The 12,586-nt window shown below is 37.5% G+C and overlaps 1 protein-coding gene across 1 annotated transcript; it reads left to right on the top strand.

The window, feature by feature from the left end:
• The first annotated feature begins 4,140 nt into the window (after positions 1 to 4,140).
• LOC125497863 (uncharacterized) lies at positions 4,141 to 4,987 on the top strand. The gene is made up of 2 exons (XM_048645567.2): positions 4,141 to 4,377; positions 4,457 to 4,987. The coding sequence occupies exons 1-2, from the start codon at positions 4,141 to 4,143 to the stop codon at positions 4,985 to 4,987; spliced, it is 768 nt and encodes a 255-aa protein (XP_048501524.2).
• Positions 4,988 to 12,586: the final 7,599 nt, after the last annotated feature.

Genomic DNA, 12,586 nt, shown 5'->3' with positions numbered 1-12,586 from the left:
TGATGAAATACTTACGGAACGAAGCTAAAACATCTTGCAATAAGGGAACACCCACTCTGAGCAACAATGATGTTGATAATTCTGAGTGTTTTCCATTTCAATGTCCAATGAAGAAAGCAAAGAACACGATGTCTCAGAATTCAAGTGGGACTGCTGAAGATAACAGCAAGGCGGATCTTCCAACTTCTGATAAAAACAATAGTCTTAACGAAAGCCACCCTGACAATAACGAAGCCATGTCATCTCGCAGTTTGGATATCATTATTAAACGAGCTGTTAGCGGAATTGATTTGCTCATGGAGCAAGTTGGGAAATGTAGGGAGAGATGTCAGAACCTGAGCGGTAACAGGAGTTTCCATAGTGTTGTTGATTTTCCACTGCCATGTAAAGAGCAACAATGCAAGTCTAACAAAATTGAATCTCAGATCCATGATGACATATTTATTTTCTATAATCCTCTCATTTTCAGCCCCTCAAATAAGTTATTCAGAGGGACACTCCACTTCAACTCCAAAAATTGCTCGTTAGTTGCAACCAACACATCCCAGGAGCAGAAAATAACACATCAAAGTGCCCATCTACTCAAACTAATCTCTAAAATGATTGTAGAATCCCCAACAGCATGACAAGTGAATCAAAAGGCTCGAAATGGAATCTATGCTTTCCGCGCACCCAACTCGAACCAAAGCAATTATCTGATCAACAATTTTACTGGTAGAACTAGCTACCACTTCATTGTAAGATGTAATAGCAACTGAACAAACAAATTTTGTATTTGTATATGGTGGTTTTAATACCTCCTATATTATTAGGCACCTATGAATTGTCTGAACTTCTATTTCAAATGTAATTAGATGTCTAGCAACTAGGACAACAACTGAGTGAACAACTATTTTTATTTGTAAATGGTGGTTTATGGCTGCTGCGTTCCAAATTCTAAAGCCACCACACTAGTTTAAATATTGTTAGGAAGATGCAACAGTTTGTAATTGTGCTTAAGAGGAAGATGCAGTAGTTTGTAATTGTGCTTAAGATTCAATGTCCAATAGTTTTGCTTGAAGCGTAAACTCGAGAAAATCAACTTAGCAAGAATATATATATATATATGTGCAGCTTGTACATTAATGAGTTTCAAATGTAAGCATAAATTGCAAGAAAGTAGATCATAAATCCAGAAATTCCATTGATCATTATTCAAAGAACTCAATCTTATAAATCCACAAACACAAACTAAACTGTAATTAGGCAATTAGCACAGTACTTTGATAAGACACTAGCTAATTACACTAATTGGATAGATCATCATACAAGAAACAAAATCTTATTTTATACATCTCTAAGGAACTCATCCACAATCTTGAATTCTATATTTTGGAAGCCAAAGTCAATATCATGAAGGTTGTCTTCAGGCACCTGTAAAGGTTCACACAAATACTCCATAGAAGTAGTAGTACTATTGCCACAAACGGTATCGCAATTTCTTTGATCACCCTCCATGGTATCATCCACGATGATATCCATACTTTCACCCACTTCCTCCACAGTAGTAGTAGCAGCAGCAGCATAGCAGCTAAGATCAGAAGAAGATGCGGTTTCATTTACATTATCATGGACCTCCGTATCTTCACCCATATTTTCTTCGTCGCTACAATAACCAAATATATCAAAAAAACTTGGTTCGAAAGACTCAACATCAGTAGTAGCATTATTAACATCAACCTCCTTCATGGTATCATCCACGATGATGTCCAAACCTTTACCATTATCGACAAACTCCGTACTTTCACCCAATCCCTCCATAGTAGTACTAGTAGTAGCAGCAACATTGCAGCTAAGATGATAAGAAGAAGATGTGAATTCATCCACTTTATCAGTAGTAGCATTATTACCCCTAATTCCTTGATCATATGGTTGCTCAATCGTCTCTTGTACAGCGGCAGCGACGGGCGGTTGCATCATGACGTTGGAAGAAGCAAGAGGTTTGCGCACAAAAATCACTCCTCGACGTCCACGCTTGTTTTTTTCCTTGACTTTCATAGTTATCCGGCATAGAACAAACTCCCTATCTACTTGTAGTTGTTGCAAGAAGTCTGGATGGAAGGAATATTCATGCATCCTCCACTCCCCCTCCACCATTAAAATACTATTATTACCATCTATAAGACTATCTTCTTTTTTAGGTTCCGGTACAAACTTAAAATACCTATCATAAGCAACAACTTTTCCATCATCATCTGTAATCTCGTCAGGACGCTCTCCTTTCCATGTTCCAACTCCGACAATTCGACGTTGGTTATTTCCGACTTTTTTTACCTTCTTGCTAACTTTCTTGAGTTCGGTAAAAACATAGCGAATTCTTTCTTCCTCTGGATCTTCCCTCATGGCCATATCTTTGAATAACTCATAGGGATGACAAGCATAAAGATTAACTTCGGTTATTGGATACTCCGGCGGAAGTTTTTACCACATATTTTGGGTTTTAGACACTCTGTAAATATTACTTCAACTGTTGGTTTAAATTTGTAGCCGGGAATACAAAAAAAAGTAGTGCTCATTGTTACGTTCGAGCTGGTGCTTGGTGGTGTGGGAAACAATGCAAGAAGCTACGTATGCTTGTGCTTGGTGGTGTTAAATGTTTATGAAGTTGCAAGGAGTGCATTTAACTTGTTTCTTTTATAGAATTCTTGATCGTACAAGATAAGGTCCGAACTTGATCAGAAGTCTAAAATCGTGACTCTCCTCTCCTATGATGTTGGGTCGCAGGGTCGGTTTCTTTTTTAATAAATTTATTTTTAGATTATTGTAATTTCAATTCTTAACATCATTCTTATTTTTTTATTATTTTTTTTTTACAAAGTCTTTTTTGCTGTTGAGGCCTGAGGGAAAGTACTAATCATGTTTAGAAATGTTGTACTTCTTGTTATGAAATATAATATGGATGCCCATTATACCCTCGTTAATATATCCGGGATATTCTAGGGTTTTGTTCTCCAAGCAAACTCTAACTATTGTATTGTATATAATATATACCGGAATGCATGGAATAAAATATACAACACGATTCTCTCTTCCTCTTCTGTCTATTTACAACACATTATCAGCACCAAACCCTAACCAACTGAGCAGTCGAAGCCAATTGACGGGAAATCATATTATCACACGACAATACCAGCACCAGTTTCCGGTCGCTTATTACGTCGGCTCCTCGTCTCGCGTTCATCTCGCCGGTGCCATACGTGGAGTGTTTTGTTTTTGTCGCCACTTTGCCGGAACCCGGAACTCAGGTCTGAGAACGAAGAACCTACTGAACTGCAATACTGGTTGAGGTATTTTATCCTTTTTATTTTATTTTTTTTATTGAATCTGCTAATTTATGAACCCTACTGGTTAAATCTGCTAATTTATTTCTGCTATTTTATTTCGCACGAACTGAGCCTACTTATAAACTTCCCTTTGTGAATTGATATATATGTGGTGTAAAGCAGTTGTATAGATAGTATTGTATGAAGAAGAAGAAAAAAAAAGGTAAAGAAAGAACGATTTTGTATATGTACTGAGCAAGTTATACATGAAAATGTTTCTATGTTCATGATGCAGAATAGTCAACACGTATTTGTTAAAATATATGTACTGAGCAAGTTATACATGAAAATGGTGATGTTATGCTTCATTAAATGTATTAATGTGTATGATTGTGTTAATGTTAAAATATTCTGTGTAATGTTTGATAATTATGTGCTACAGTCTATGAACGTAGTTTTTTTTTTTTTTTAAAAAAAAAGGAAAAAAAAAAAAACTGTGTGGAATATTAATATTTGTGTGAACTGAATGAGTATATGTGTGATGATCTGAATGAGTGTTGATGAAATAGAAGAACGTATTATGATGCTCAATATATTAGAATGTTTGTGATTATATTAATTCTTCCTGTCACTTTATTCTTATGTGCAAACCTTTTTATTTTTTGTTTGTTATTAAATTACAACTTGATGCTATTAAACTTCATATTGCATTACAATTTGATATGAAGTCCTAATTTCGCAATATTCACTTGTATATAGTGAACTATGTCGAACCTTACAAAACTTGAATTTGCGGCCCTTGATATTACTAGAAAGAACTATTTGTCTTGGGTGCTAGATGCTGAAATTCACCTATGGTGATACAATCAAAGAAGGAAATAAAGCAACAAGTCAAAACAAAGCTAAGGCTATGATATTTCTTCGCCACCACCTCCATGAGGGTCTTAAGATTGAGTACTTGACTGTGAAAGATCCACAGAGTAATCTAAAGGAAAGGTATGACCACCAGAAAACTGTAATACTACCCAAAGCTCGTTATGACTGGTTTCATTTAAGACTACAAGACTTTAAGTCTGTAAGTGAAGAAAATCACTGATGCAGAAATGCTAGAGAAAACATACACTACCTTTCATGCGAATAATGTTGTCCTGCAGACACAATACCGTGAAAAGGAATTTAAGAAATATTCTGAACTTATATCTTGTCTCCTTGTGGCTGAGCAAAATAATGAGCTACTGATGAAAAATCATGAATCACGTCCAACTGGTTCTGCTCCATTCCCTGAAGCGAATGCGACATCCCATAATCGGAAAGAAAATTATCAGGCCAACAATAGTGGTCGTGGACGTGGACATGGATATGGACATGGTCGAGGTCGTGGTCGTGGATACGAAAATGTTCGAGGTCGAGGCCGAGGTGCCTCTTTCAAGAATTCATATTCCCACCAGAGGGACAATAAAGATGATAACAAACAAGAGAAAGATAAAAATGAGAACGTGACCAATGTATGTTACAGATGTGGAGGAAAAGGTCATTGGTCTCATACGTGTCGTACACAAAAACAAAAGGGAAAGAAAGTAGAAACAAATCTTGTGTACGAAGATGGCGAAGGTGACTTTGATTGTGGCAATACAACTCACCTAGAAGTTGCTGATTTCTTTACCACCCCTGAAGGGAATAACTAATCCTTAGATTCGATTATGGTCATTTAAAGAATAAAACTTTGTTTTCATTTATTAAGTTACTACTATGGATTTTTGTTTGGATTATGTTATTTTATTTTAGATTTTATTTGTTAGTACTATGATTTTATATGACATTGTTAAATTTTGGTTATTTAGTTATTCTTATATATTATTGTTATTTCATTTATTTGAAGAATATGAATACCCCTCAAGTTCAGTTAGCAATGAATGGTGAAGATTTATGCCTAGCAGACAGTGCAACTACTCATACCATACTAAAAAGCAAGAGATATTTCTCTTATTTGACAATGAAAGAAACTAGTGTGAGTACTATATCAGGTAGTACAAAGATAATTGAAGGCTCCGGAAGAGCAAATATATTATTGCCTATGGGAACGAAATTTGAAATCATTGATGCACTATATTCTCCCAAATCTCAAAGAAATTTATTGAGCTTTAAAGATATTCGCCATAATGGATATCATATTGAGACAATAAGTGAAGGAAATGTTGAATACCTTCATATCACGAGTATTACCCAAGGCACTAAGAATATTTTGGAGAAATTACCTGCATTTTCCACTGGTCTGTACTATACTAAAATCAATACAATTGAAACATATGCCATAGTAAACAGGAAGTTTGCAGATAATTTCACTATTTGGCATGACCGGTTGGGCCACCCTGGTTCAATAATGATGCGAAAAATAATTGAAAATTCATGTGGACATTCATTGAAGAACCAGAAGATTCTTCCTAATGATTTCTCATGTGCTGCTTGCTCACAAGGCAAGTTGATAATACGACCTTCACCAACCAAAATAGATTTTGAATCTATCAATTTTTTGGAACGTATACAGGGAGATATTTGTGGGCCAATTCACCCACCATGTGGAACATTTAGATATTTTATGGTTTTAATTGACGCATCGAGTAGATGGTCACATGTATCCTTGTTATCAACTCGCAACCGGCGTTTGCGAGACTACTTGCTCAATTGATTAGATTACGAGCACATTTTCCAGATTTCCCTATGAAGGCAATCCGCCTTGATAATGCGGTGAATTCACTTCTCAAGCCTTTGATGATTATTGCATGTCTATTGGGATAAGTGTTGAACATCCTGTAGCACATGTTCACACACAAAATGGTCTAGCTGAATCATTAATAAAGCGTCTCCAGTTGATTGCTAGACCACTACTTATGAAGTCCAAACTCCCAATCTCTGCTTGGGGACATGCTATATTACATGCAGCAGCATTAATTCGCATCAGGCCAACGAGTAATCAAAAGTTCTCCCCATCACAATTGGTTTTTGGTCAGGAACCAAATATTTCCCATCTAAAAGTTTTTGGATGTGCTGTATATGTTCCAATTGCTCCACCACATCGTTCTAAGATGGGCCCTCAAAGGAGGTTAGGAATATATGTTGGATATGAATCTCCATCAATAATTCAATATCTAGAGCCATCCACAGGGAATCTATTTAAGGCTCGATTTGCAGACTGTCACTTTAATGAGTCATTTTTCCAACATTAGGGGGAGAGAATAAACAGCTGGAGAAGGAAATCAGTTGGAATGAATTATCATTATCTCATCTTGATCCTCGTAATAAACAATGTGAATTAGAAGTCAAAAGATAATTCATTTACAAAGCTTAGCAAATCGATTGCCAGACGCATTTACTGACCCAAATAGAGTAACCAAGTCGCATATACCAGCTGTGAATGCTCCAATCAAAATTGATGTCCCAGAAGGAAAACATCAAACTGCTAGTGAGTCTACAGCACGCCTGAAGCGTGGTAGACCTATTGGTTCCAAAGATAAGAATCCTCGGAAAAGAAAAGGAGCAGGAATTGATAATGGCCAGACCGAGGAAACAAAGAATTCTGAAGGATCTCCAGGAGAGAGACTTTAGACATGACAAAGGAAGAAATTCAGGTACCTGACAATGAAGAGATCTCAACTGATTATGTCATGTCTGGAATAAAATGGAACCGAAATCAAATCTACGTCGATGAAATTTTTGCATGCAATGTAGCAGTTGATGTTATGAAAGAAAATGAGGATCATGAACCAAAGTCTATTGAAGAGTGTACACAAAGCAATGATTGGCCAAAATGGAAGGAAGCAATTGAGGCAGAATTAAAATCTCTTGCAAAGAGAGAAGTATTTGGACCAGTAGTCCGTACACCTAAAGGTGTAAAACCAGTGGGACATAAATGGGTCTTTGTGCGAAAGAAGAATGAAGATGGTGAAATTGTGAGATACAAAGCACGTTTAGTTGCACAAGGATTCTCACAAAGACCTGGAATTGATTATGAAGAAACATACTCCCCTGTGGTGGACGCAACTACTTTCAGATCTCTTATTAGTCTGGCAATAAGAGAAGGACTTAATTTACGTTTAATGGATGTAGTCACAGCCTACTTATATGGGCCACTGGACAATGACATTTATATGAAAGTCCCAGAAGGATTTAAACTGCCAGAAGCAGCAAATTCTAATTCTCGAGAACATTACTGCATAAAATTAAACAGATCTCTTTATGGATTGAAGCAATCAGGGCGTATGTGGTATAATCGCCTCAGTGAGTACTTATTAAGTGAAGGCTATAAGAATGACCCTATCAGTCCATGCATTTTTATAAAGAGATTTGGGATAGGATTTGTAATAATTGCAGTGTATGTTGATGATTTAAATATTATTGGGACCCCTGAAGAGATTTCACACACGTGGAATTGGAAGAAAGAATTTGAGATGAAAGATCTTGGAAAGACAAAATTTTGCTTGGGGCTACAAATTGAGCATCTAAAGAATGAAATCCTTGTACATCAAACAACATATACGGAAAAGGTGTTAAAAAGGTTTTATTTGGATCAAGCACATCCGTTGAGTAGCCCAATGGTTGTAAGATCACTTGATGTTGATAAAGACCCATTCCGTCCTCGAGAAATCAATGAAGAAATTCTTGGTCCTGAAGTACCATACTTAAGTGCAATAGGGGCATTGATGTATCTTGCTAGCCATACGAGACCTGACATATCATTTCCTGTGAACTTGCTAGCAAGGTTTAGCTCATGTCCAACTTGAAGGCATTTGAATGGAATAAAACATGTACTTCGTTACCTACAAGGAACGAAAGATATGGGTTTATTTTTTTCTAACCAACCCAAAGAAGACTTAATTGGTTTTGCAGATGCAGGGTATTTGTCTGATCCCCATAATGCTCGATCGCAAACAGGATATGTGTTCACAAGTGGTGGTACTGCCATTTCTTGGCGTTCCATGAAGCAAATCATTGCAGCCACTTCTTCCAACCATGCAGAGATTTTAGCTATCCACGAAGCTAGTCGTGAATGTGTATGGTTAAGGTCCGTAATTCAACATATACGAGAAGATTGTGGCATATCTATAGGGAAAGAAGCTCCAACAATTATGTATGAGGATAATGCAGCATGCATTGCACAGCTTAAGGAAGGATACATCAAGGGTGATAGAACAAAACACATTTTACCAAAATTCTTCTTCACCCATGAACTGTAGAAGAATGGTGATGTACAGGTTCTACAGATTCGTTCAAGTGAAAATTTGGCAGACCTGTTCACCAAGGCACTTCCCACCGCTACTTTCAAGAAATTAGTTTACCGTATTGGATTACGTCGTCTCAAAGATCTCAAGTTATGTAATCATGAGGGGGAGTAGATGCGCGCTGCACTCTTTTTCCCTTAACCATGGTTTTTCCCACTGGGTTTTCCTGGTAAGGTTTTTAATGAGGCAGCATCTTACGCGCATTAGGAAATATTTTATTTTAAGAGAGAACTTTTATTTTGTATAATGGACATCCAAGGGGGAGTGTTATGAAATATAATATGGATGCCCATTATACCCCCGTTAATATATCCGGGATATTCTAGGGTTTAGTTCTCCAAGCAAACCCTAACTATTGTATTGTATATATATATATATACCGGAATACATGGAATAAAATATACAACACGATTCTCTCTTCCTCTTCTGTTTATTTACAACAATTTTTAGATTATTGTAATTTCAATTCTTAACATCATTCTTATTTTTTTTATTATTTTTTTTTACAAAGTCTTTTTTGCTGTTGAGGCCTGAGGGAAAGTACTAATCATGTTTAGAAATGTTGTACTTCTTGTGATTTTTTTTTTAGTTTTACCCAAAATTGTTAGCGTTTTTTTACCGTACTAGTTGTTTGTATCGAAAATAGCGTATTTGCAATATTCGAATTACGTTGAATTTAATTAGCAAGATGATTGTGAAATAATTATTCCAAAGCAGTTGGTGCTTGCACTTGCTATTTGGGGTGACAAAGGTGTTCATAAACAATTTATTCATACCATACTATGGGGCAGACAATATACATTCTAGTAGCACTTTGACGTGCAATTCGAAGCTTAATCTAGTATTTTAAGAGAGCCCTCTAAACTGAAACTTGTTGCTAACTTATGGTTATTTCACATGCCTTTGTGTTATAACAGACGTGAGAGAGAAACAGATAACGAATGCAAAAACAATAAAAACAGGCAACATATATACGTGGTTCACTAATTTGGTTACGTCCACGGGCAGAGAAAGAATATTGTATTATGTGAGGAAAAACATATTACAGAGAGAATAAAGTCTAATTCGTCGTATAAAACAATTAGGTTAATGATCTATTTATACTCCCGCGTCAAAAACGCGTTTTTCGGACAAAACGCCGAAGCGCCCGACCGGGTGGGATTTCGCTTTTCCAAAACAGCTTGCGCGCCCGACTGAAAGTGCCTGGGCGAAATCCTCCCTACCTACCCGGGCGGGGCGCAAGACGAAACAGTTTTGTCAGCTCTTCGTAAAACAAACATAACTTTCTTATTTCTTAGCGGAATTGGGCATATGACCTATCGTTGGAAAGCTCTTGGAACAAGCTATCACCTCCGAATTTGAATCACATCAAATAAAATCATTTATAGATTGAGAGATATGTGCATTCAAAGTCACTCGTATGTCATCCCTTAGCTTTTTCACGCATTCTACCAAACACCTTCAAGGCACCATTCAAGGCACTATTCTTACAAATCTCCACCTTGACTGGAATCCTCTAGCAATAAGTCAGAAAAACATGTACAAATGCATTTATCACAAAGCCCAGAATCTCCCTACAACAGACTTGTCCCAAAAGACAACCAGACCAGATTAGTCCCTAAGGACCACATAATTTCCCCAAGAGGGCAACTAACAATCACAAACATTGAGTAAGTCCACACAATGTTGAAACTTACATGCGAAACTGGCTTGGTGAACATATCAGCAGGATTATCAGCAATTCCTACCTTCTTCACCTTAATTCTAGTCTCACTCCTCAAAAAATGATATCTCACATCAATATGCTTAGTCCTCTCATGATGGACTTGATCCTTGGCTAAGCATATTGCACTCATACTGTTACAATACACAGTAGCCTAATCGCGATGTAAACCAAGATCACTAACTAGCCCCTTTAGCCATATCCCCCTCTTTAGCAGCTGTTGTCAACGCCATGTATTCTGCTTCAGTAGTGGACAAAGTAACTGTAGCCTGCAAAGTTGCATTCCAAATAACGACATAACCACCAAGAGTAAAAACATAACCAATCATTGACCTCCTACTGTCAACATCTCCAGCGTAATCAGAATCAAAATAACCAGTGACTAAACACTGAGTATCATTCCCATAAATGAGACCTATGTCAGACGTACCTCTAAGGTAACGAAAAATCCTCTTGACTGCCTGCTAGTGCTCCTTACGAGGGTCACCCATGAGCCTACTAACAACACTAACTGCATGTGCAAGATCCGGCCTAGTGCAAACCATATCATACTTCAAGCTCTCTACTACACTAGCATAAGGAACCAGACTCATGTACTCCTTCTCCCCAGCAGTCTTGGGTGCAAAAGCGACAGACAAGTGATTATTGGAAGCACTTGGAGTGTCTATAGGCTTAGCTGTTGTCATGCCAAACCTTGACATAATCTTCTGAATATAACCTCTATGTGACAAGAAAAGTTTCTTCTAACCTCTTTCCCTATAGATCTCCATCCCCAAAATCTTCTTCGCAGCACCCAAATCCTTCATCTCAAACTCAGCACCTAGAAGACCCTTCAACCTCTGAATATCAAACTTAGTCTTTGCAGCTATGAGCATATATATCATCTACATACAGGACCAGATATATAAATGACCCATCACTTAGCTTGTTGTGGTACACACAACAATCATATAAACTCCAGTTGTAGCCTAACTCAATCATGTAGTTGTCAACCCGCTTATACCATTGCCTAGGAGACTCCTTTAGTCCATACAAAGACTTCTTCAATCTGCAAACATAATTTTCTTTTCCATGAACTTGAAACCCATCTGGTTGTGTCATATAAATCTCCTCTTCCAACTCCCCATGTAGGAAAGGTGTTTTCACATCTTGTTGCTCAAGTTCAAGATCCTGATGTGCAACTATTGGTAATAGCACCCTGATGGAAGTATGCCTGACTACTGATGAGAAAATCTCATCATAATCTACTCCTTCCCTTTGTGTGAACCCTCTTGCAACAACTCGAGATTTATACTTGACCCCCTCAGAGGGTGAAGACCCTTCCTTCTTCTTGAAAACCCATTTGCATGTTACAATCTTCCTCTCCTTAGGACGTTTGACTAGCTCCCGAGTCTGATTCTTATCTATAGACTCCATCTCATCTCCCATTGCAGCGAGCCATAGAGTAGACTCACTGTCAGAAACAGCTTCCTTATAGGTGGATGGCTCATGATTTTCAATCTCCACCTCCTCAGCAACCTGTAGTGCATAGGAAACCATGTCTTCAAAATCATACCTCTTTGGAGGCCCCACACCAACTCATCTAGCTCTATCAAGTGCTATGCTTGGTTGATGTACTTCAGATGTGGTTGACTAATAACTAGAAGACTCTTTAGTAGCACCATGTTGATCTTCTCCACCTTAGTATTGTGATTCACTCTCAGCTTGAGTGACTTGCAGCTCCACCTATTTATCAACATCACTACTAATAGACACCGCAGTAGACTTCATAGGAGAGTTAAGCATAGAATTTTCATCAAATATTACACTTCTACTAAGTATAACACGATTTTCAGAAGGTGACTAGATTCTATAGCCCTTAACTCCACTCCCAAAACCCACAAATACGCTCTTCTTAGCCCTAGGTTCTAGTTTACCTTCATTTACATGCTAATAAACAGTAGAACCAAAAACTCTCAACAAAGAATAATATGCAGGCTTACTAGACCACACCTCATAAGGTGTTTTACAATCAATACTTGTGTGAGGTCCACGGTTGATCTGATAACAAATTGTACTCACAGCATCTGCCCAAAATCTCCTAGCTAACCCAGCATTTTGTTAGAAACAGTAAGAGGGTGACAAAGATGATTACAAGATGAACTATGAATCTTCTAGGCGTGTTGGGACAGTTTTCCAAAAGCAATATTCCTACCCTACACTGAGCACGGAGTACAAGGAATTCACTTCCGAGATACAAAGAGATCAACGAAGATCACGCTCATTATGAAATTCGTCAAATGAGA

The sequence above is a fragment of the Beta vulgaris genome, chromosome 5 (genome assembly GCF_026745355.1).
Source record: "Beta vulgaris subsp. vulgaris cultivar EL10 chromosome 5, EL10.2, whole genome shotgun sequence".
Classification (NCBI taxonomy): Eukaryota; Viridiplantae; Streptophyta; class Magnoliopsida; order Caryophyllales; family Amaranthaceae; genus Beta; species Beta vulgaris.
Note: the sequence above shows the minus strand (reverse complement) of the source record. Positions and strands in the feature narration are given on the sequence as shown.

Coding starts and splice junctions, on each gene's coding strand:
- LOC125497863 (XM_048645567.2), top strand. CDS start 4,141: ATGCTGAAATTCACCTATGGTGATACAATCAAAGAAGGAAATAAAGCA. Junction 4,378..4,456: donor GACTACAAGACTTTAAGTCT/GTAAGTGAAGAA, acceptor GTTGTCCTGCAG/ACACAATACCGTGAAAAGGA.